The 27106-nt window shown below is 40.4% G+C and overlaps 1 protein-coding gene across 1 annotated transcript in view; it reads right to left on the bottom strand.

Annotated features, from left to right (window-relative positions):
• Positions 1–10024: 10024 nt before the first annotated feature.
• The window catches only part of LOC149224359 (SEC12-like protein 2), a 163823-nt gene continuing 146741 nt past the window's right edge, over positions 10025–27106 (bottom strand). The window contains exon 9 of the mRNA XM_089388165.1: positions 10025–10105. Coding sequence (XP_089244291.1) covers positions 10025–10105 — 81 coding nt within the window. The remainder of the gene's footprint in view (positions 10106–27106) is intronic.

Here is a 27106-nt window from a genome sequence, read left to right as displayed (position 1 = left end):
GGAAGCTTCCTGGGCACTGACACATTGAGGAAAGATTCCTCCACATGTCCAAACTCGCTCAGCGCAGGTAGCCTTTGATGAAGTTGACATTCAGCGCAGGTACACCATGGAGCAGTTGACATTCAGCGCAGATGCTCAGTGGAGCAGTTGCTTTGATCCAAAATTGACCTGTTTTTGAGTGTTTTTCAGTGGAGAACTGATCTGAAGTGCTGTGGTTTGCTGACCTTGTTCCTCTAGGGGTAGGAACAACATGTTTAGGGACTTTGGATCCCTCAGATTATTGACATTTCATGCTCTATGCTATAAGGCACAAAAATGTCTATAACAGTTGCCCCCTAAAGTATGAGGTCGTTTATCGGGTGAAATGCTTTATTAGGAGGATCCGAAGTTCATTCAATCGTCGGGAGGTGACCTGTAACAAAATACAATACAATACATTATTTTTCATACTGCTTTCATGATCTAGCTGATGCGGGCATTTCCCATGCTCAGCTTTATAAATACATTTTCTGTACATGAACAGGCGATCGTCTGATAGTAGACTGACAATTCTCTGCTTAAATTATCATCCTTTTAGTAGGATGATCATCTGTTGCACATGTCTATGTTTTTACCTCTCGAATATATATCGCAGCCCGGATGGATGAAACTAGATCCGGGGTCTTCAAACTTGTCCGATCTTCACTCTAAGTACAGGTCGATCCATGTGAGAATTTCTTGGAGTCGAACATGGAAAGACATCGCTTGATTACCAGTCAATAATGTAAACTGTTAATAAGCGCGAGAGGAATCACCGATAATGATGATGACCCTCAAGGTACTGCAGCATAATTCACATGGCTTGAATATAGGATTTGGCATCGAACACCACGCAAAGTCTCCCGGTCGAAGGTCATTAATGTATACCTGTCGCCGGAAGTGAGAAACTTGCCATTGAGGCATGCAAGCTTCAAAGTACTGAGGGGGTGTTCCTAGATCAACTTCTTGGATAATGAGCTGATGTCGACAAGAAGCGATCTGTCAAAGGAGGGCCTTAATGAATCCCACATCAGTGACACGGAACGGAGCTAGTAATTGTGATGATGGTGAAAACGATTTGTGAAATATGATTCAGGGTGGCGGTCATGAAAGGATGAAAGATGATGTATGGCAGTGGATGGGACCCGGTTGACACTCTCTGAATGACATCTCTTGAACATATAACGACACTGATGTGATGGATCGGTAGCATTACCCCAAATGTGGATGGTATGGCGAGACCATGGTGAAGGGACCGGTGAATGAAAACAACCCAACCCGATGTTTTTACGGAGGAAAAAGTGTCATGTTCAAGAGCGACTTGCTACCATTAAGCTTTGAGGTTCTCCCAATTTTTCCCCAGTCATCTCTGACCAGTACCTCTTTATTTTTGTCAAGCTTGAGGAGGATAACATATGCTTGTTCTATAACCTGCCCTTCGGGCAAGCCCATCGCTATGCTTTAACGAGCCTAGCGATAGGGAAACTCGTTCTCATCTAAAGACAAGTTTGTCGCTATTCAATATTTTAACGAGCCTAGCGACAAAGACAACTCGGTCCTTTTCATTTTTAGAGAGTCTAAAAAGGGTACGTAAAGTTAACTCCAAAGGTCCTTTTTCGTCATCTAATCCCTTAAGTCCGAAAAAGTATAAAACAATACGAAAGGGATGAATGTTCGATAGCTTTATCGAGCTGAACTAGACAAGCGCTCGATCTTTTTGTGCAATAATCCCTCAGGTCCAAAAAGATTAAAATCTAGAGGAGGGATAGCTCTTCCGGTCCTTTTAACGAGATGGAAGGCCAAAACTCGGCAAACTTTTCATTTTTTACGAGTCAGTGAAAAGAGCTCAAAGAAGACTTGTATTTTGAGGAACGAGTGATAAACAGGGATAGCAGCAGATTCCAGGTACAGGTTGGAATTTTCCAATCACGGCAATGTCACAAGGATGGCTAGGTGAAATCACTCTTCGCAGCTGTTCCGCAAAATAGGTAAACAATCAAGTGGATGTGACTGATCGGCCAAATGACGGGTGGAGGTGACGGTGCAAACACGACCAAGGTTTCTATGGCTGATGAATCTATGGTCTCAAATGGTTATTTACCGGTTCATTTTTTCTTGATGAGCTTGAACTCTGGGGGAAGCTTGCTCACATGTGCATTTATTTTTTAACGAGCATGAACTCTTGCTAAAACTGCTCGGTTTTGCGTTTATTTTTTAACGAGCATGAACTTTGCCAAAACTGCTCGTTTTTATGCATGCCCCCAGCATCATAGTGACGCATGTCAAAGGAGGGTGCCCCCCAAGCTTCATTGCATTCAACTTGGTGGTTGGAATGAAGGTTTACCTTTGAATTTTGAAAAGGGGATTTGTTTCATTTTTTAATGAGGTTGACACAATAAAAGAACTATCCTCATGATTCCTTGTTTCATTTTTTAACGAGGTTGACATGAGATAAGAACCGTCCTCGGAGCCCACTGTATTTACAGTATTTCAATTAGGGCGATGATCCATGCTGACAAAATGTTTAGGAATCTTCCGAATCCATTAGATATAGAAGATTTCATATTGTAGGTTTCCACTGTGGCCACTTCTGCCGGATTACTTGCAGGTGGTAGGGCAAAAGTACCCATTAAGGCAGGGTCTTTTAGGAGACCTACTCCAATATTTTGAAGCGAATGATTGTTTCCATGGATCATTGGAATGCTTCCCGTAACTTGTGAACTGTCAGGCAAGAAAGTTTGTTGGTCGATGACTGTAATTCCTCCTTGAAAGGGAAATGCAATCTTCCTGAAGTAGGTCGACACAACTGCAGCCATGGCATATGTCCAGGGCCTTCCCAGTAGGATGTTGTAATCGAGGTTTCCGTCGATTACTTCAACATCAAATTCTATTGTTTTGCCCCCCAGTTCAACTTGCAAGTTACTTAAAATCCCGTATGGAGTGTATGATCATCCATCAAATGCTTTTAATGTCGTTGACGATTTCGACAAGGGTGGTGAGCCTAAATTTTTCCAGCAACTCATCGACATAAGACATGTAGATGCCCCCTCATCAATAATTGTTCGATGAACAGTTTTGTTGAGGGCTTTCACTTGAATAAGGAAAGCTAGTTGAGCTGGTAACTGAGGGTCATATCCTTTATGATCAAAGGCCACAAGATTGGAATCCATTGGGCCAATCCCACCTATCGCTGATAATAAAGCTTGCTCTTGGGAGGGCAATTTTGCGGCACCTCAAGTGTCGACATAGCGGACGGCGATTGGGCCAGGTCCTCTACTATATTATAATTCTGTGCTATTTTTGCACGAGGATTAAATGTCGATTTGTGTACTACTCCCTTTGGCGACTTTATCATTGGTTTAGGAACGATGGGTGGCACAACTTTGGTCAAAGTTGTTGTTGAACTACTAGGTTGTTTATTTGCCTTGTTGTTCAACTGCTTTGGACTCCTGTAATCTTTATTCCTTGTCAAAGCATTATTCTGCTGCTTTGAGGTAGACAACATAAGCACTTGGGATCGGGAAGCATTTCGATTAGCAACCAGATTTTGGCCTGGGTTAGGAAACGGATCAGTCAATATTGCTGGGGTTTTCGAACTCTTAAAGAGTTTCTTAACTTCAGCTATATGTGGACAATCTTTCGACCAATGATCCTCATCGCATATATGACACCCTGTCGGGGGTTTCCCTCTCCTTTTCTTTTTCTTCTTGCCCCTTGGTTGCTTCAGTTGTTTGCCCTTGTCGGTCGACATGGCATTTACTTCTGAGGCAAGAAGTTCCTCATTTGCATTTTGACTAGAAATTTTGCGTTTGCCAGTCTCGCCATTACTGGCGTGAGAGTTAGTATTCGATTTAGGAGGGGGAGGAATTGAAAATTCAGGTCTAGGGGCGTCAGGTATTTTGTCGTAGAGCGTGCCCGACTGAGTATATACTAAGTCTAAGTATTGAGCACGAGCAATGACTTGCTCCTCTGTTACGACTCCTCCCTTGGCCACATCTTCCGTTATAGCCGGAAGTAACGACTTTATAAACCATTCAGCTAACAGCTGATCGGGAACGTAAGTTTTCACCATCCTACGACGACGTCGCCACTCATGTATATGATCAGATATGTGAGTGGCCGTTGTCTGTTTGAAGTTGGTAAGGAGTTCTGTTCCCGTTTCATACCTTATTGGTAATTGAAAATGGGTTAAGAAAGTCGTGGCTAAGGAGCTGAAATTGTTGAAAGAGGCTCTTGGCAATTCAATGTACCATTTATCCGCTGGACCTGTCAATGTCCTCTAGAAGAGGCGAAGTCTTATCGAATCATCGTTTAGAGTGTTCGATGAACACCACAGATGAAAAGTCATGACGTGATTCGACGGGTCTTCACCTGGATTTCCATTGAATTTAGGAATGTCGGAGGGAAGTTTGTGAGGAATCGCTGGCCACCAAGAGGCATAAGCAATCGGATCGTTTGTCAACCGATGTAGATCAGGTAACTCTAGAGTTGCCACGAATGGCAGCTGTTGACTTAGATTAGGCGAAGCGTACCCAGGATACGAAGGGATCGCCTGAGCAGTTGGTCTTTGCATACCGGCATAATGTAATTGATGCTGGTATGATTGATACGGTTGGTGGACTACCCCACTGTAAAGTGGTTGGTTTAGACCGTTTTGTAAGTACGGTTGTCCACTGTTCGCAAAAAGCTGCTGCTCGGTACCCTGGTACACTTGCTGGAATTGCGGTTGTTGATACTGCACCAACCATGGTTGTGACGCCATGGGTTGTTGTGCTATACTAACCACTAGACCAAGATGAGGGGTAATGGTACCCGTTTGTACTTGTGTCGTCCCGCTAGTTGGCGATTGTGGTTGAGTCGCAGGGTCAAAGGGCTGTTGCATTACAACCTGAGGAAACTGAGGTTGACATACAACAGGCATCGTTTGAACTTGCGACACGGTTACAATCACTGGTGTCGTCGGGATGTTCGTCACAGGCATTTGTTGTTGCATAGAATACACAACTCTTGGCTGCTGGGGTAGCATAGGTATCCAACCACTTGTAGCTATTCCAGTATAACCTGAATACGGTTGTGAACTCCCGTATGGGTAACCTCCCGGAGGGGGTAACGAAAAAGCATATTGCCCCCCATACGGTGGTGGTCCGGAACTGAAAGGATTTAGCAAACCTTGAGGACCGGATTGCCCAAACTGATTTCCGAAAGGATCAATTTGTTGAGTTCCAACATAGGAGTTACCGGGTATTATCCTGGGAGAACAAACAGGAACAGACCATATTTTCGTCATGGCCCCTGAAGGGGCTCCCTCCAGCTGTTGAGAGCTGGGGACAGATGGTATGCCGGCGAACATTGTCGGAGTGACTGCAGGGGGTTCTGCTGTCGCTGTGTCATTTGGCACAGTCCTAGATGTTGACGGTTGTTCAGACATTTTGAGTCTATCCAGTAGATTTCCTAGTGATTCTCCAGGAACCTCTCTGGGTGATAGGCTAGCTTCTGATGCAGAAGGAAATGGAGTGATCCCTGCTCCAAAATGGGTTGGAGTAGTTTCTTGCGGATCTTCTACAATTTCCTCTATTGCGATCAGACCAGGTGGAAGAGGAAGACCGTCAGGTCCGTAAAATATTTCTGGTGCCGAAGAAGGGGTTGTTTCGACAGCGACAGTTGTTTGAGGAGCAAGACTCTCTGGACCGATCACCGATGGAACTGATTCAGTAACACAAGTACTTGCTCTCAGACTAGGATCAGTGTTACCGTCCCTCTAGGGCTGTTGAACTTCTTCAATATGGGCAGGGTTTCCAGAAATGTTTGGAATAACCGGAACCTCAGATGTCGTTGGAACACTTGTTCTAACTTTGACAGGAGATTTGGAACCGGTTGAACGAGTTCGCTTTGCCCAGGTTGTTTTCGATTCCGGAGACAAAGACGGTTGACTCGTAAGCTTCCGCGAACGACGGGTCATCGATTGAATTTCTTCCACGATTACGGATTACTTGATCAACCAACAATACACAGGGTAAAATGTGATTTCGAATTGAATTAATTTTAGACGCTTTTTAAGACACAACTTGCTTTTTCACTTTTTAAGAGTCGAGAAAAAGCTAAAGATGACTCTAGTCTCCTTCGATGTATTAACGAGCCCGAAGTGACAAATGCTCGGATGGACTTTTTCAGTTATAGAGTTTGAAAAAGGCCAAAAGAAACTACTCTGGAGTTCTAGGCAGAGGGTGTGCCAAACCTTTCGCGAAACCACAGAATACGTTTTACGGTACGAGTGGTCGATCTTCGTGAATGCTGTGTTCACTGCATCGCGATCAGTAGGGCAGCCGACACGGCTTCCTATGGATAAAGGCTTTGTTCCTATAGGGGTCTCCCAATATACGCGACGGTACGCGGGAGCACAAGTCCGTATTAGTGCTATTGTCCCTCAAGAGGAATCACCCACCTTCGTAGAGATCGACGGTCACTATGTTTAACGACGCCGGAACACGTCTCTACCTAGACCTCTACTGTGTTTCGTTATGTTTCAAAGCGTTGTTATGTAAATTCAGTTCATTTTAGGTTGATCTTGCTTAGCAGTTTTCCTTTATGGATCACCACGTGATGTATGATACAACTCCTAAATGCAGTCTAAGAATGATAAGCAAGCTTTTTTCAATTCTTTCAACTTATGAAAATCTTAACTACTGAGGGAAAATAAAGACATCATCTTTTCAAACAGATCATAGAGCACACACTGATGCACTTTTCCTAAATCGACATGCAAACTGTCAAAATGCACATGCACAATGCAAGTATTTCTTTTTCTTCTTCCTTAATGTTGATGTATTACAAAAAGAAAGTTGTTGTATAATTTCGAATTCAATTTCAAGCGAAAGCAAACAAGTTTTTGTCCAATAATCAAAAGAACACCTTAAGATTCACTCGTTTCAACACAAGAAATACTGAAATCCGAACCATATAACGAAAGCAAATGCTCAAGCAGCTATGAACAACAATAAACTAGCTCTTAGAATCACTACGACACTTTATCACAGGTCTAGATTCAAGAGGCCACAGCAAGACTAGTTCACTTTCGCTATGGGAAACTGTGAATGAAAGTAAGAAATACAATAAGAAAAATCACGGTTTCTTCATACAACTGAGGCGGAATGATGGCAAAGAAAGATAGTTTCAGATGGGTATACAGGTTGACAACAGGCTGCAAAAACAACACTGAAAACTGGGCAACAGAAAGCAGGGAACCCCAGTTGCACAATGCAAAACTGGTTCAGCGCAGGTAGGACACTGTCAGTTTGACATTCAGCACAGGTAGCCCCTTCAGGACCTGCGTTGCAGCGCAGGTAGCCTTCACTGCAGCTACACTGAAGAGAAAACTCTCGTCTCTCTTTGGTTCCGGGTCACAGATTGCTCAAAAATCAACTGTTTTTGGCCAAATCAGAGGCTATCAATCAAGTATACTCTAGAGGATGATTAAAGGAAGATGAACACTATCACAAAGAGCTAATAAGAGTCCTTGTGGATCAGCTCTTCAAATCATAAACATGCCCAGAACTGAGCTAGAGTAGCTGCCCTCTACTTTGCCTTCGAAGGATTCGAATGCAGTTCGATTCGGTACTCCCTTTGTTTAGGAAATGAATAGCAAAAACACAAGCTACCAACCAGACACGATCCCCAGCGGAGTCGCCAGTCTGTTGTGGGGAAAAGTATCCAACACGGAATGAACCTATCCCACTCTAAGGGTGATAGTTCCTTAGCAACAGTCAAAGCAAAGCTATCTAAGATTACTTCTTTATGACATGCAAAAGAGGAAAGGAAGAGATCCACTTACCGATGTCTTGCGCAAATGGTCGATCCAATCTTCTCTCTTTGCTGCTTGCTCCCAGCTCCTTGTCTTCTCACGGGCCCAGCTACACAAGATCCTGCAAACAAGATGAGAAAAGGAAACTACAAGAAGCATGCATTCATAATTGATTCAAGGATTAGCATAAATCAAATACGCAAGTAAGACAATACATCATTGAAACACATGCGAATAGAAGAACCTCAAATGCATTATTAATGGAAGAAAGTAAGGTTCAGGCGGTGATACAACCATAAGAGGCCCAATCCAGCATCACCTTCCCGACGGAAAGAAATCTCCTCTTCACCTCCCTCAAGCAATCACCCAATACTCTCAACTGTAAACCAACAACAATTCTTTGCACAAAATTCCGGCCTCTAGATCCCATGGGATGAGATCCTTATATAGAGTTTTGGAGTGAAGATAAGTCAGCTTGATGTGTGACTGTTGTCCTCTTCAACCCCAGTTGTTCTTTAGTTCTTGAGTCCACTCGAGATTCTACCTTCCACTTGGAGTTTTAGAACCTCTTTACTCATCATTAGGCGAATCTTCTGATCCAAGTGTCATTTTGGAAGCTTCCTGGGCACTGACACATTGAGGAAAGATTCCTCCACATGTCCAAACTCGCTCAGCGCAGGTAGCCTTTGATGAAGTTGACATTCAGCGCAGGTACACCATGGAGCAGTTGACATTCAGCGCAGATGCTCAGTGGAGCAGTTGCTTTGATCCAAAATTGACCTGTTTTTGAGTGTTTTTCAGTGGAGAACTGATCTGAAGTGCTGTGGTTTGCTGACCTTGTTCCTCTAGGGGTAGGAACAACATGTTTAGGGACTTTGGATCCCTCAGATTATTGACATTTCATGCTCTATGTTGTAAGGCACAAAAATGTCTATAACAGATGGCAGCCCAACTAGATCTAGATCTCAGCAGTACACAAAAAGAGAGATTGCTCCAGTTGAATGGTTTGGATGAATTCAGAATGCAGACCCTCCTACATACAGAGGTATTTCAACTTCAGAGGAAGATCTAGCATGATAAAACATCAAGGAAATTCAATTTCAAGAAGGCAATTGGGAGTTACTATATGATTCCAAGTATAAAGACTTCAAGGGGAAGTTAAGGACAAGATGACTAGGATCTTATGTTGTAGAAAGATGTCATGATAATGGTTCAGTGCAGATTAGAACCATAAATGAAGAGGCCATCCCTTTACTTGTTAATGGACACCGATTGAAAATTTACAAGAGACCTTTATCAAAATAAGAGTTCATTGATGATATCAATAAAATAATGATGATATTGGAGCAAGTTCTAGCTCCTCCCTCATCAAATCACTAAGAAAAAAGAAAAATAAGGACTCAGGTGAAAACCTCCATGAGGTGCCTGAGTCCCATCATTGGGTTGAAAACCTCTTGAGGCGGCCCAGTGGTGTCAAAACAAAACAAAAAACAAAAAAAAAGAGAAAAAAGAGAATGAGAAAGATCCATGGGTGAAAACCTCTCTTGAGGCGCCTAGGGCAAACAGCTAGGGTGAAAACCTCTCAAAGGCAGCGTAGTTGTTTCCAAAAAAAAAAATTAAAATCATGAAATTTCCATTTGCAGGTCATCAAGAAGGACCGTCAAGGAGAAAAGGAGGATCTCAAAGAGACCCCTTGTAACTCACATCTTTATTTTTCCACTCATTACTATTCATTCCTCCACCATTTCTGTCATTTTTTTCCACTCTGTTGCTTCAGATTACAAAGGGAATGTGTTTTCTATAGGATCCCCTGAAAACCTACAGGATGATCCTGTAGAAATTACAGTCACCCAAAAATCCTACAAGAGGTAGTCATAAGGAAAATGAATGACTTTCTATGCCAATAAAATTCACCCCCTTCATCATTCAATCACCATACCTTGTCCACCATCATCACCCCTGCACTCACCATTAAAAACAAAATCAGTTTCAAGAGTATTTTTTTCAGTCTTTGAAAAGAAGGGAAACAGGGAGGAATAGAGAGCATCACCTGAGTATTCCTTGTTCTCCACACTCCTATTCTTTCTCTCCATCCATGTCACCATCCTCACAACCCCAGAAAAAAGTATGATTAAGAGTTCTGAGGGAGAAGCAGCTACAGGACATCCTGTAGGAAATCCTGTAGCAGCCTATCCCACAGAATACCAATCATAACAGCAGCAAGCCTCCAGCATGATGATCCAGGAGCTCCAAAGCAACAGCAACACCACCATCTTCAACCACAGGTACCTGCACAAACAAAGGAGTCATTAGGAAACAACAAGAGGAGGAAAAAGAATATCATGCAGCCAATACACATAGCAGCACCTCTGGTCTTCGACAACTGTAGCAAAGCATTGGAACCAAAGGTAAGTATCCCGCTCGCTCTCTCATATGGATCATGTAGTCTAAAAAAAGTAAGGGTTACAAGTAAGTTGGTTTATAAGAGAAAAGGTCGCCAGTTAACTTGGTCACCTTCGTTCAGTCAACACATACACAACAGGGTGTCCTCTCACACATGGTAGCAGTCAACTCAAAGACAGAGAGGGAGAAGGACAAAAGCAGTTAAAACTATGGATGCATAAGGTGGGAGATAATTACAAAGAGTGGGGATTGATGAGGTGGTAGTGGGGACCAACGATCCAAAAATGGAAACGTACCTTTGCTTCCAGCACACCACCTCACCCTGAATAACCATAAGAGGAAATAATCATCGTCCCCATGCATTCATGCATTTACTTCCTCAAAGCTCACTCTCACAGGTCGCTCTCATACCCAGGCAACCTACCAGAAGCAAAACTCCATCATTTTACTACACAGTAATTCCTACAGGATTGCACAGGAATTCCTATAGGATTGTACATGAATTCCTACAGGATTGCACAAGAATTCCTACAGGATCATGCACAGGAATCCTACAAGATACACAGCAGAATCTATAGGAAGTAGAAGAAGTCCTATAGGATACTCTATTGAACCTACAGGAGGCACAAAAATTGGAAAGGGAGGTAGGGGAGCAACAAGAAACTAAATAAGAGAACCCAGAGACAAAAGAACACAACCCCCAACCTAACCCGGAATCCTACTACAGGTTTATTGAAGGAGGCAGGGTCATACCTCAAAAATTTGTTATCCCACTGTTCTTCGAGCTTGAGAAGGAGAGGGCCAGAACTCACTGATGGATGCAAATCGCCAAATCAAAGGGAGTGGGAGACATTGGGCACATGGAGGAGAAACTCAAGGAGATGGGCAGAGAGCTAAGTGGCTTGAGAGACAGCGAGGCCATAATGAGAAATCAAATAGAGGCAGAAAATGCATGGTTGAGAGGATAGATGTAGGAAAGAGAGAATCAATTGGCATGCATGGCCAATCTCTCTTTGGAAGCGATCCAGTGTAGGATGCCAGCTAAATCCTATGCCCTATACCTCAAAGAACAATGGTTGCAGTTCCAGATCAAGACCCTAGCACAAAGAGGCACCATGCCATTTTAGGACTACAGGCAGTTCATTAATCTTTTTGATCATAGCACACTAGAAGATAGGGCCAAGATGGCTGAGTTTTATTTGCACAACATGGCCCTAACATACATTAATGTATGGGACCCTAATACCAAGCTAGGAGATTTACAATTGATGGCTTTGGCATCATGGATGAACCATGAGGAGTCAAGGGCTGCAGAGGTGAAAAGGATATTGGCAAGAGAGAAAACTAAACCTCTTATGATCAGAGCTGAACAATCAAATCCCATGGCCCTCATCAGTACCCATAATTTGATTGCAAATGATCCTCAGCTTGCACCTAGATATCTTGTTGCCCAAGAGCAAGCAATTTCACATTTTGAGGACATGTTCAAGTTGTTAGGAGAAGATAGCATACATGCTTAACTGAGGAGATGGAACACACTGCCATACAGCTTGAAGATAAGAGAGTATCACTCTCCTCAAAGGTTGAGAGAGGCACTAAATAGGACACCCATGTGTAAGAAATCTATGCAAAGGTTGAATGTCAATTGGATTGTCCTAAAACTCAGTCCACCACTACTCTTAGGGATGCTAGAAGAGAGAAAGGAAGAAGAAGAAAAGAGGTAGTGGGAGGAGGTAGAAAAGAAAGCAGGCTTCTATGAACAAGAGGAGGAGACCACAGTAGAGGAATGGGATGTCATAGAGGCCACTAGAGTCACGAAGGATATGGATATTGATTAAGGTGCTCAGAGGATGAGCAACACCTTCAGCAGGGGGTGATGATGAGCCTCACCATTGGGTAATTATATGGGTCTTAATTCACCTCCTATCTTAGTCAAACCAACTTTTATCATAACTTATTACATGTTTTTTATTATATTTTGTTTATGAGGTGAGTTAGAGTTGGATATTATGCTTAATGGACTAATATGCATTGAATGCAGGATTAAAGGAGAAAATCAAGGAATTTTGGCAAAGATTAAGGTCAAAACTCGAATGGGACAAGGGAGAGGGATTATAGGAGGTAAATCCTCCTCATTTACTACTCCTCCATTCAAATATTTCTCCATTCATCACATCAGCTCGGAGTGCAAACAGCCAAATCATGAGGATTAGAAGGCAATCGAGCAAGTGAGAGACAAAGCACCAGTTTATCTCGAGTTTGGGAGCTGAGCCTCCCTAATTTTAAGGAAGTCGTTGGGGACTTCAGTTGTATAAGTAGAGAGGCCTAGGACCTCAGTAGGATTCGGATTTTTATTGTAAAACTCTAAGCTATTTTCGAGCTGCAATACTTGTGAAAGTTCTATTGATGTAATTTGTTGTTTTGGTAATAAGAATGAGTTTTGTTTTGAGCCATCACTGAGTTAACTCAGAGGGCTGAAGCTCTTGGGTTAGGGACCAACCCTAGCAACCAAGGCTCCTCTTTCTTGTATATGTATGTTTAGTTTAGTTTCATAGCTTCATTGTTAATTTGATTTTTAGATGCATTTCCATTACAAGTAGTGTAGTTTAGATTGGTTGTTTATTAGTTTGCTTCCATTTGTGCCTTACTTTAGTAGCAATTTAGCAGGGAAAAAAGGATCATCATAAGGTTGACAGCAGGTGTCTCGGCCTCACTTTCTCCCTCTGGGATCATGACTTGAGGAAGGGACCCTTAAGCAGCCCCAAAAACACAGATTTCTAGTTCTCTTATGAGCTTTGGAGTTTGATGTCTTTAAATTAGTATTTGGTTAGTTTTGTAAGGTAGATTTCCATTTTCATCTTTTTCATCTCCATTTCTGCAGTATATCTCATCCATGCTTTCATTCCTTTCAGCAACTTTCCTCATGCATAGTGTAGGAAGTTAATTCATTAATTCTGCTTTTCTATATCATTCCTTAGTTGTACATACTCGTCCTTAGGAAAGAATTTCCATGGACTTTGAGGGAGGTTTACCAACAACCAGGAAGGGACATGACTACCTATTCGTGGTAGTTGACAAGTTCAGCAAGATGTGTGTTCTTATGCCTTGTAAAAAGACCATCCACAGACAAGAAGCAACAAAATTGTTCTTTGGACAGGTCTGGGTGCACTTTGGATACCAAGGAGCATAATTTCAGATAGGGACACAAGATTTATCAGTGCATTCTAGACTACATTATGGGAGAAGAGGGACACAAAGTTCAAGAGATCTACGACATTCCATCCACAGACAGATGGGTAGACAGAAGTAGCTAATAGGACTTTGGTGCAGCTTCTGAGGGGATACAACTAAAAGAATCCAAATACCTGGGATGAAAATATAATAAATATACACCACTCTTATAACAAAGTAGTCCAGACTTCAATAGGAAAGTCCCCATTTGAGACTTGTTTTGGATATTTCCCACCTTCACCTTTGCATATTGCATATGGGCAGCAAGGAGGAGTGAGGGAAGATCTTACAGGAGATGTTTTGAGGGCTGAAAAATTTATAGAGAAGATTGGGCATATCGATCTATAGGTATAGGAAACATTGTAGAAGTCACAGGAGAAGTATAAGGCCAGGCATGATCAACACAGAACAGAGGAATCATTCAAGGTGGGAGACAGCGTATGGCGAAAGTTGAACAAGCAGAGGTTGCAAGGGCCTGGTAAGAAAATCAAGGCTTTAAGGTATGGTCCCTTTGAGATACTGGAAAAGGTGGGTGATAATTCCTATTAACTTAGTTTACCACCATATATGTGCATGTATTCAGTTGTGAATGTAGAGAATTTGAAACTCTATGACCCTTCCATGCTAGATCAAGAAGAGGAACAAGTCCTACATTATGTGGAGGATTTGGCACCAGACATTCAGGTAGAGTTGACCAAAGATACAATTTTGGAGAAGAATTCCAGAACTACAAGACATGGGCAGCATGACCTTTGGCAGATTATTTTGAAGGGACAACTTCAAGGCAAAGCTAAATGGTACACCAGAGAGAAGGTGGAGGAAATTTTTCCTCACCTCATTTCGTAAAATGTTTTGGGGACCAAAAGCCTCCCAAAATGGGGAGGTGTGATATGCCTTGGGTTATTATATTTTTTTCATCTATATTAATGCATTTAGAGTGGGAAAAGTGAAGGAAACGGCTCATGGGACCTCTTTTACTGGTGAAACCTAGTTTGGCAAAACGGGGTCTGAAACCTGTTGGGAGAATTTTGAGGAATCAAACAAAAAATTTTGGGTGTAAACCATTGTGTCTTTAGCACAGAGCCTTTTCATGTTATTCTATACATAGATACTTTTCCAATGGTGCAATAAGCACGTCAATTGGAGTTTGTATGCAAAATTTATGCCACTCAGAAGTTGACCTTCCTATTTTTCACACCTATAGCTCGGGAGGATGCCGCATCAACTCCCATTATTTATGGAAAATGGGCCAGCCACATTTTTTTGATGTAAAATATTCTATAAGATTCTATATTGTAACTCTAGTTAAGAGTTGATGTAGTCAAAATTAATCATTAGTAGGTTATCGGGTTGTGTTATAACCAGGCCACTAGGAGGAAGAGGCATTCCATTCTTTCGAGAGAATTTTGTTCCATAGCTGAGAAAAGATAGCCAAAAGAGATAGGAGGTAGATCACCTAGAGAAGATTTGTGCACCGTAGTAGCCCACAAGCCACAGAAATTACTTCTTTGTACCTGCAACCATATTTCTAGACAAAGAAAGAGAGCAAAGTGACCTCACCTTCCAGCTAGGTTTTCTCCCGAAAGGTTTTCCCAGAGAGCATATCTTGCGTCTTGTGTGTTTCTATGCTTATTTTTTCATTCTCTACTTTTCTGCATAATTTCCATTCGTATGCATGCACTAATTACAATTAAATCCACATATATTAAAGTTTAATAAACTGTAATAGTGTATACTTTTCAAAGTTTTAATATAATATTATCAAATCTGTTGTGACAAACTGTCTAGTGAACTATCCATAGAAGTTTACAGATCAGGTGCTCCCCTACAGGGCCTCCCTTTGAAACTTGTCTCTTCAAAGCTCGGGAAACTCATATTTCACATTATTGTTTCTGCCTCAGAGAACTTTGGATATTTCAAAACTTTACTTTCCTTACAAATCTCGGATGTGTACTTTAGGAATATATGCCACTGACCCGAACCAATCTGCCACTAAAGACCACCAAAAATGTTTCCAAAAGGTAGGCTCCTTATGCTTTTTTCTTTATCACTTGAAGGACAAGCGAGAGAATGGTACCTTAGTCTTCCCCAAGCATGCATAGAATATTCTGATGACTTTGAGGACCTATTCATGAAAAGATGGTCATGCAATGCCCAAGGAACCTTTAACATTGAAAAAGATTATCAAATAACTAGGGGAAGGGAAGACATATGGGAATTCATTCAAAAGTTTGATAGGGTAGTCAAGGACATCCATGATCATTTAAAACCCGTTGATGCCAACATCCTTAAGAAATTCATAAAATTTATGGGTGTCCACCTAACTTATGCATTAAGAGACAAGAAACCTTCCACATTGGCAGAAGCTAAAGAAATAGCAATGGACCACCCTCGAGCCAATGACCACCCTAGAGCCAAAGTCGAGCTCAAGAAGGAAAAATCCAAAGATCAACATTAAGAAACCCTTCTGGCCATCCTTAATAAAATGGAAAGTCTTAGTGAAGAATTCAACTCACGTGATAGGGTCATCATGAACAAAATCACTGCCTTGGAAAGGGCCCAAAAATCTAGTTACATACCAGAAGGAAAACCTTTTCTTAAGAATAAAAATGAAGAAGATAAGTGAAGCTCATCCCGAGTCCCAAACACTTTGTCTCCAACTAATGTAGTGGAGCATTCTTCATCTTCTGAAGATGAGCACAGTGAAAAAGAACAAGAGTGATGATGAAGAAGTAGATGAGCAAGCTAACCTCGTAGAATCTGATGTCTTCAACATTTTGTTGGGAGGTTCATACACATATCCTCCCATTAGCGAGGTCAACATTAAAGAAGAAAAGGAGGAACCCATTCTTAATGTTGATGATAATGGAAGATTCAAAGGGGTTCAATATTCATGAAAAGACAATAATGAGGACCCCACAATCTCTAAGGAACCTATTAAAGATGACTCATTTCCCAGGCAAGCCCCTCCTAAAGAAACTCTCCCTAAAATCCCTCATAAAAAGGATCCCAAAACTAAAGCCAATTTGAAAAAAGATCCCCCAAGGAAAGAGAGCCTCAAGAAGAAAGAGAAGGGTAAAGAAATTTGACTTAACGTTGACATAGAGACTACTATAGGGAAAATAACTATACCCGTACATTTGAAAGAGATTGCGAAACTTATTTAACAACAACAAAAAATTAAGAAATCCCTAGGTTTTGAAGAGGAAGAATTGCCCGAAGACTTGCAAAACATTCATATTCATGATCGAAACCCTGGGTGTGAGCCATTTATGCTCACTTTCGCTATCAACAAACTTCTATTACATAATTGTATGTTATACTCAGGGGCTTCTGAAGACATCATGCTTTTGAAAGTCATGAATCAATTGAGTCTCAACATCATGCGAGCATATAGAAAGGTGAGTGGTTTTAACTCTAAGCCCATGGAAGTGGAAGGTCTCATAAAATACCTTAAGGTCTCTTTGGCTAGGAATCACAATATATCACTTCTCATGGATGTTGTGTTCATATACATTCTTGATGTATGGGGTATTCTTTGTACTTCCTTGATGGAAGAGATCCTCAATCCCTTCATATACTTCATGTCATCACATCATTATCTCATGCATTCCATAGGTTGGAATTCTTGTTGAAACACTTACTTCCTCTCTATATTAGAGAACCCTTCGATGAGGATTCCATCAGAGAATTTTGAGGATCTTGTATATCCCCAACTGGATCTTGTATATCTCCCTCTTTCCTTGGCCCTTTTCTTTAGCTTCCTCCATCTTTCAGTGATATGAGCTTCCAAAATCTTTTTATAGCATTGAATCTTAACTATACTTATTTTTGTCTTTGCTTGAGGACCAACCTTGCCTTTCCTTTCTGCACATGGTTGAATTATTTTATACTTTAATACTATAGACTGCAACTTGTTTTTCTCTATCTAGCATAGAGACCAAAAATTGATCATCTTTCCTAGATATGCATGAAGTTATTCCTTCATTCTTTGATACCTTTACTATTGTTTAGGTCTAATTGACATTCTTTACTTTAATTTCCGAGAGTATATCTAGCATTTCATATTATCTCTTTATGTCTCCTCTTCTGCTGTTTAGGTATGAGAGGACTTTGAGTGATATCATATGAATCCTATGAATCTCTTGATGGATTGAAACAATGCTTGATCCATGTTACCTGCAACTACATGACATGTCATTATAATATTAAACACAAACATACATACCTTATTTTACCTTTAGTTCATCGAGGCTTCTTCTAGCAGCTTCCTTGATTGAAGAGATCTTCAATCCCTTGATCTTCTTTATGTCATCACATCATTATCTCATGGATTCCATAGGTTCGAATTCTTGTTGAAATTCTTACTTCCTCTCTATATTAGAGAACCCTTCGATGACGATTCCATTAGAGAATTTTGAGGATCTTGTATATCCCCAATTGGCAGATGTTTCCTTTTTGACTTGATGTATGATGAGCCTTAGATGACTCCTTTCTTTTCTCCAATGTTCACTGCGGTTCCCAAGAGCTATATACCCTACATGTTTGTCTTCCATGGATTTTTTCCTTTATTATTCTCATGGTGATGTCACAATATCTTGTTTCTAATGCTTCCATGATTCCATGATGCATCTTATTATCATTGTCATATCTTATAACACAAGATATAGGGGCTTATGATAGGATCCTTTTGTGAGGGATACTATCTTACTCATAGGAGAGATTTGATACTCCCTCTTTCCTTGGCCCTTTTCTTTAGCTTCCTCCATCTTTCAGTGATATGAGCTTCCAAAAAAAATTTATAGCATTGAATCTTAACTATACTTATTTTTTTCTTTGCTTGAGGACCAACCTTGCCTTTCCTCTCTGCACATGGTTGAATTATTTTATCCCTTAATACTATAGACTGCAACTTGTCTTTCTCTATCTAGCATAGAGACCAAAAATTGATCATCTTTCCTAGATATGCATGAATTTATTCCTTCATTCTTTCATACCTTTACTATTGTGTAGGTCTAAGTGACCTTCTTTACTTTAATTTCCGAGAGTATATCTAGCATTTATATATCTCTCTTTATGTCTCCTCTTCTACTATTTAGGTATGAGAGGACTTTTGAGTGATATCATATGAATCCTATGAATCTCTTGATGGATTCAAACAATGCTTGACCTTCATAGACCTTTTCATAGATATCAATGATTTCTCTTTTCTATGAGGATTATGACAATCCTCCTTATTCTATGCAAGGACTTTCGATTATCTAACCGATTTATAAATCCCCTTGCAATCATGAAATCATTTAACCAAATCTGATTATAAAATTGAAAGATACTTACTTGGTGTGTGAAGAGGAGATCTTCACCTTGATGCTTCTTTTGCTTGAGCTTCCCATCATTAGTATCCTTTCATCACAACTTCCTTGGATGCCTTCTAGCACCATGACATCAGTGGTCTTGACATCACCGAGACTGCTTCACGACCTTCCCAATTTATTTTTAAGGTAAATTTGACTTCAACATATTGTTGACATGTTAGTGATACTATGTTCTATCCGAGCACCATGCTATTGATATCATAATCATAGACAAAATTTGATATTGTGATAAGCATATTGATATGAATAATATAACTAAACTGTGGGTGGCACTGTATAGATAGACTACCTCATCATCGAAATTTCCTTGATGTAATAACTATACTGAGATAGTGATGTAATCATGGATTATGAGAGGTATTCCTTGGATTACTTCTGCAATACATATCTATATACCTGAGACTATCTTTTATGGCATGGAGAAAGTTAAATGATAAAGAAGTGAGGATCACTGATATGCTCCATCAAACTAAGCATGAGTTGAGCGCATGACTGTAATTACTGAAGTTGATATTCCATGATTGTTGTAGACTGCTTGTTGTATACTTTCTCCCTTAATCCTTTCAACCTTCTTTGATGTTCTTGAAGACAAATCATTGTATGTCTCTTTTGTTGCCCTTCATTTGACTTTAGCACCTTAGCTCTGATACCATGTTAAAGAATCTAGGGAAGTTAGCATTAAATACATTCTTCTAAACTTGATAATAATTTGTGAAATGCTTTTACTATTTATCTTATCTTGATCTTCTTCATATTATGAGTGTGTGTGTTTACTTCATCAAACTGCTACTAAAACAAAGAGACAAGAACACAAGAATTTGGCATTCTGCGAGGGCCAAAACCTCTCCAATTGACAAACACCAAGACCATTATACTTGACCCTCTATGCCACTCCAAGACCAAGAAATCAATCCTCTTCCTTTTTTCCTATTGAGATCATCATCATAGCTGCTTCAGGACTTCTGCTTTATCGAAATCTTCAACGAGTTTTCCACATAGATGACTAATGTTTGTTCTTAACTTCACCGAGATCATGACTGTCTCATGGTTTCACCCTTAACTGAGATTATAGTCTTATGATTGTGTCTTCATTGAGATCATATTACTGCACTCTTGAGATAGAGTATCTTCCCATCATGTTTATGTCGAGACTATTTATGCCACTGTGGTTTACTTCAATGAAATATTCTCCTTCACCGAGACTGTGCCATCAAGGAGGAGGCTCTGTCATCATTTCTGAGATTCTATGAGATATCTCAGACAAGTCTGAGATACTGTCTTCACTGAGCTATCTGAGATTTTCTATCTTACTGTACTATCTGAAGTCCTAAACTATACCTCTGAAAATTTTAGAGATATCCGAAATTTTTCCTGTCTTTTGCGGATACCCCAGCTAGGTATATATCGTGGTTATGTCTCCAGTTTGAGCCGACTTATCCAGGTGAACCAACTTGTCATCTTTTAGTTATTTAAAATATTTTTAATGCCGACATGATGTCTTTTGATCGCTCTGTTTGCAGGCTTCTTCTTTGAAAGATGGTGCTTGTCGTGGAGGGTTGCTTGACTCTAGGTTGACTCGTGTTCATTACATAAATGCTCAAGAAGAGCTCTTCAATATAATTTTGACTCTTTGACTTTCCTAGACCTATAGAATGAGCAAGAAACTCATTCATATAATTTATAAAAAATAATAATTATTTTTCTTGACAAGTACAAAGATAAAAATTACATTGACAAATACCGAACCTAGTTACCCTTTTCTTCAACAGAGACTACGCAGGGCAGCTCAGTCGGGGTTTGGGAAGTGAAGTTTTTACGTCGAGAGATTTTTCAGGAAAATGGCTAAGTGTGAGAAGCAAGTGAACTTGTGATGACTCGACATTGTAATCACACACTTAGCATACTTTGAAAACACAGCGACACTAACCACCGGGACAAAATAGCAAAGTATGACCCTCTGTGGGACTGTCTAATGGTTAAAGCAACAAGTGCGACACTTGGGATAGACCTTTAGACAATCGTGACGACACTTGCACAACAGTTCTTAAAAATTTGTGTGTGAGTGCGACAAGTGTACATATAGATAAGACAACCCAAACACACAAAGAAAATCCTTCAAAATCACCAGAACAAGATCACAAGCATGGTGCGGCAATCAATATGCCAAAGATGACAGCTGGCCCAACACGCGAAAGGGAGCAAGACATGTAAAGGAAACACATGGAATGGATTTCAGTGTTTGCAAACATGCATGTCATTGAAGACAAAATGATATGACGATGATCAATAGTACTTCCATATGTACTTCAAAAATATGTACTTTACTTACCATACTTACCTTTCATATGGTTATGAATCCAACGGAGTTTTCATGTGGTTCCAGTCTTTTATCATAACTCGATTCCTTGGTTTTTCTCCTCAACTCCTTGAGATTCATCTAGCATGTCATCTTTCCTTGTGATCACTGAGAGATAGATCTGTGTAGTTTCAGCAGGCAGTGGCTGCTGCCAGAATGAGGCCCTAGGAGGCACATTTGCGCAGTTTCTGAATGAAAGGCAGACTCGGCAGTTGAGCACAACACTGCGTAATTTTTTAATGCAAAACAATAATCCGGGATGGGGTCCTAATAGGACACCTCTACGCAGTTTCAGGTTGCAAGATAGACTAGGCAGCTGGGGACAACACTGCGCAGTTTTGAGATGCAGGCACTGCTACGGGATGGGGTCCCAAGAGAACATATCTGCGTAGTTTTAAGTTGCAAGATAGAGTGGGCAGTTGAGGGACAACACAGCGCAGATTATGGAAACAATGGGTTTCAGTTGAGGGAAGGACACTGGAGGAAACCACTACGCAATTTTGGATGCCAGGGGAGGTTGGGGTTCCTGTGCATTCGCAGTTCATGAAGGCAAGGGAAAAAGCTTGAGGGTTGCAGAAGCGAAGTGTGCAGTTCCGGAAAGTTGGATGAGGGTAGGTTGCTCGGGAAACTGGCTAAGTGTGGGAGCGGTGAAACTGATTTAACAGTGATAGAACTTTGACTGTGATCACACACTTGAACACTTAGTGATACAACATATACCATCTAGAACATATAAAACATACTTTGCTTGATGCAACAACCTTCATGACAAGAGTGTGTGAAGTGAGTGGGAAACATATATATGTGATGAGAATGACCCATATGCACAAAGATTTCCCCTTGAAGCAGAACAAACTTCCCTTTGCATGACAAATGATAATCCACATGCCAAAGGATGACACATGTTGCATAAAGATGAGAATGTGAACAACTCTTAAGATCGAGGAGGGGGCTCGATATTATTAGCTTACCAATAAGTGACCAAGGAACGATCAATCATAGGATCCAGGATAGGCTCTAAAATTTGCATGCGAGCCAAAATTTTTGAAGGTGGTTATAGCCACTACAACACTACAATAATCAAAGCTCAGGAATGTCAGGAAATCATACTTCTAGGATTATAAATAACTTCATAGAAAATGATGTATTCCATCATTTTGTAGAAAATCCTAAATTCACACAAAATATCATCCCCAGAAGGAAGAAATCAATATATGTGCTTTTGATTCATGGTCATCATGGGAAGATTACAAGAATATTTCCAAGATTATCAAAAGATTACATTCACATGTGAATGTGCAGACATAGGTCCTTGGGCTTGGTCTGCATGTGTAAAATTTGTTATGAAAAAACCAATCCCAAGAGCTCAACATTACACACCAAATGACAAGTATGCCATAATAATAGATGTTTTATAGGATATGGCTATAGGAGGAATGACCCGTGCATGGCTAAGCTTTGAAATCAAATAGAATGGTAGGTAAGAATCTGAAATGGATGTCAGACCATTAGTTGAAGGACATTTTATCCTACATCCTCGCATTTCTCTTTTGATGTAATTCTTTTTTGTAATAATGGTGTCCCTCCTGCAATGCAAGATTCTTCTTTCAATATGTGTTTTAATGTAAAATTCCCAATTAGGACTTCCTCAAACTTCTAATAAAATTATGGGTTTATAAATAAAAATTTTAGTGGTCTCTTTCTTCAAACAGTTTGACATACACCTCTATAGGTGAGAAATATTTACAGGTGCCAAAAAAATACACAGTGACATGCACCTATAGAGAACCCAGCCTATCACCAGGATTGGTATTTCATTTTAAATTCAAAAATAAGCACTAGCCACGGTATATATTATCAAAAGGGAGGTTGTTCATTGTATAGAGAACAAAACCATCAAATAGAAAACCCAGAAATTGCAAATATGTAACAACAGTTCACCCTTGAGTCTCAAATAACTTGAATTTTACAGGACATACAGAGAGAGAAAACATGGGATAATTGCATGAATATATTTGTAGTGGTGTAAGTTGCTGCTAGAGGTGCCACGCTTCAGCTAGTTCATGATTCGCTACAGGACAAGTCCACATCCCTTTATCAACAATTCCCTTGACTGATATCGCACCAGCAGTAAGTCACACTTACCACAATCAACAAATAGACTCAGATACTCGACCCAGTGAAAAGAATATATAGCCACACTTAACCTCTATAATGGCATCTAAACTGAGACAAACTCTTTCTAGTATGGCAAAATTGTCCCAGAATACCAACAGACCAACCAGCAACAATGTATTAGATAACTCATCCCCTTTCTCTTCAGCAAAACTCGTGCTTGGTATGGACGATACCCAATAATAAAATTGAAATAACTCAACTCACTAAGAGGGTAAAAATCGTGTCGTTGGTGTATAGAAACTCGTTCCCATAACTTCCTTGAAAATCTAGTCACGCGAGGCTCTTCGCTTTCATAAAATATGCAAGCTCCTTCAGATAATTCGTGGGCCCCAAGAAGCTGGAGAATTTATTTCTCTGGTACACAATCTCTCTATTGGCTCATATTTGCTTTTGATGTTCCATTCTCCATGAAAATCTCCAACCAGTGAAAAGAAATGGAAAATATCATATAAAGATATAAAAATGATTGATAAATCTTGAATATCTCAACATTTCTCAAAAATATCGTTCTCCATTAAAGCTCTACGGTGAAATCCGAGCGACTTAACTCCACTGGCTAGACTAGGGGTCTTGTTCTAACATTAAAGTCTGTTATGGAATCTAACATTGAAGTCTGTTATGGAATCTAACATTGAAGTCTGTTATGGAAGCTAAGGCTCCAAAGCCCTCAGCTTCCTCTTCCAACTCTCTCCAAGAGCTCTCTTCAAACTCACACAATGCACTAATCAATTAGAGTCTCCTCAATTTTCATCTAAGCCTTCCCTTTTGTCTCTTCATCTTCACCTTCCCTTTTCTCTCTTTATTATTTTCTTTCTTTTTATTAAATTCACTTTTATAAAGTCACTTTATGATATTCCACTTTATAAATTCACTTTCCTTTTTCTCTCTTTATTATTTTCTTTTTCTTTTTTATTAAATTCACTTGTATAAAGTCACTTTATGATACTCCACTTTATAAAGTTAAAGTGACATCCAACTTGCTTAGGAAATATCATCCTTTCTCCTTTTTTAGTAAAGCCTCCTTAGGCAAATTTAAGTCCCCTTATTAATTATTTCACTGCTTTAGCCTACAGGAACCACTTTAGCTTAGCGGACTCCGTCATAAGCTTCCTATGGGGACGATGACATTACATTTAAATTATTACCTGGCATGGCTCCTTGATACATCTTTATTGAGGAAATGGAATTCTATTGTCAGTGATGAAGGATTTGATCCCCGGGAGGTTATCTATGTGATGCTCCCAGCACTTACTAGATTTTGTAAAAGTGTCCCAGGCCACGTATGCTCTATTGTGTAAATAATAGTTAAGAAGCGTTGTGGGCCATTTGCTCCACTTTGTATTGTAGTCCAGTACAACTATTCAATGAAGTTCCCTCATGTCCTAAGGACCTTTAAGGGATGACAAAATATCGTATTGTCCGCAAGACACCCTCACAAATCATTGATACTACTTTAGTTACTGATAGATGATCCATCACCGGAGTTGTCATTACAGATGATCCATCTTTGAGCTTCTGCACATCCAGCTTTATCAGATAGGGAGAAGCTTTCAGATTGGCAGAGATCTGAATGCCCATCAGGCTTCTGCGGTATGAGAGCCATAAATGGCATGGCTGCGTATAGTATTCTTCATTTTTGAGTTTTTTTGTCTTCATAATCAAAGTAGAAATGAGGAAATTAAGTGGTGGGGGAGGAAGTGTACGAGGCAGGGTCGCGAGTTAATCCCCGAAAGGAAATAGACAATAGAGACAGGGTATACAATATGCTCCATGGAGGTGGTAACTAATACTCTTTTAGTTTGAGAATATATTCCGGCGGGTATCTTTCTGCGGCCCGAGTTCTTCTGAGTTCTTCTGCTCTCTGCGGCTCTCTACGGCCCGAGTTCTTGGGTCGAGTTCTTCTGCGGCTCTCTGCGGCTCATCTGCGGCCCGAGAGAATCATTTTATGTAACTCCCTCTCAGTATATCTTCTCATCTTCAGATCGGTGGCTCGATATCTTCAGATCTGCGGTGGCTCGAGGTTGTATTTTCCAGCTGTCTTTTTCACGTTAAAATTTCTTAAGCCCCTAGATCTGCGATGGCTCGATAGATCTGCGGTGGCTCGATATCTTCTCGTCTATGCGGTTTCAGATCTGCGGTGGCTCGAGGTTGTATTTTCCAGCTGTCTTTTTCACGTTAAAATTTCTTAAGCCCCTAGATCTGCGGTGGCTCGATAGATCTGCGGTGGCTCGATATCTTCTCGTCTCTGTGGTGGGCACGATCTGGTGCAGATCTGCATAAAATATGGCTCCGAGCTTCGCAAAAATAACTGGTGGCTCATCCGCCTCTGGAGGGCAATCTCCTGCCCATATCGTGAGTGAAGCCCCATCTCCCACTATCCAAGTGGTCCAGGACTCACTCGATGAAGCTTTGAAGTTCTCCGAAAGTGCCCTAATTTGCCGGTTCAATGGTTTTTGGCCGCGGCTGATAGCACTCCACAATTGGATCTCGGAGGTATGGAAACCTATCATTTCTGATGAAATTAATATCTATCCCTGTGCTAGAGGTTTCTTTATAGTAGATTTTGAAAATCCTGAAAGCAGACAATGTATTCTAGATTCCGAACCTTGGTTTTGGGAAAAATCAGGCCTATTCATGAAGCCATGGAACCCATCATTCGATCCCTCTACAGCGGTGATAACCTCAGCACCAGTTTGGGTGAGATTGCCAAGCCTACCCTTGCATCTCTGGAATCTCTCCTCGCTAAAAGCCATCGAAAATGCAATTGGGAAATTTTACTGTAGGTGCCCAGAAACAGAGGAATATGCAAGAACCACCTATGCACGCATCTGTGTGGAAATGGATTTCAGCGCCGGATTCCTAGCTGAAATAAACCTAACAAGTAAAGACTATGTGTGGAACCAGAAGCTTGATTATGAAAGTGTCCTCTTCAGATGTCGATCGTGCTTTGAGACGGGGCATCTAGCCAAAAATTGCCCAAAAGCCTCTCAGAAAAATTTTGCTAGAAAAAACCACCACAGATCTACATGGTGGGAAGGAGCACAAAAAGAACACTACACTGTCATCAAAGAAGAATATTCTAGAGAAAAATCTGAGTCACAAGAAATCAAGGAAGAAGGAAACAACTCTCAAAGCAAGCAAGGAGAAAGCCCGCCCCAACAAATAAATAGTTATGAGGATTTGAATACCGCAGAAAATAAATCTTCATTTAACAGCAAAGCAGATCTCCTGAACCAAACTTCTCCGACTATAGATCGCAAAGCTAAGACACCAATGTCCCAAGAACCAGAAGAGATGAAGGAGATGCAAGACAAAGGAAGTTGGAAGACCGTAGAGAAAAGAAAGAAAGCTACAACACCAATCTCGCCAAGAAAGACGAGGAGCCAAACAAGTAAAAATTAAGAAAATTGTAGGCCCGATAGACCAATTTGGTCTCAGTGGACGTTAACCATCATCATCAATAACAGATACATGTTTCTTAGTAAAAACTAATTGGAAAGAATGTTATGAATAAGAACTTTCATCTCTCATTTGGTGCATCAATAGATATAGCAAGAGAAAATAATGAGTTTGATAGGAAAGATTGTTATGAGAACATTGTGCACAAAGACATTTTAGCTCTGTGAGAACCTAAAGTGGTTGCAACTATAGGAATCTATCTTTAGAAGTTTGTAACATTACCAAGCCTCATACTCATATATGTACATTCTAGATATCAATAAAATTTGTTATTTGCAAAAATCTTGT

Source organism: Pinus tabuliformis, chromosome Q, assembly GCF_031772625.1.
Source record: "Pinus tabuliformis cultivar Carrire ecotype Pingquan chromosome Q, CPIR1, whole genome shotgun sequence".
Lineage (NCBI taxonomy): Eukaryota > Viridiplantae > Streptophyta > Pinopsida > Pinales > Pinaceae > Pinus > Pinus tabuliformis.
This window is presented reverse-complemented; position numbering and strand designations above follow the sequence as displayed.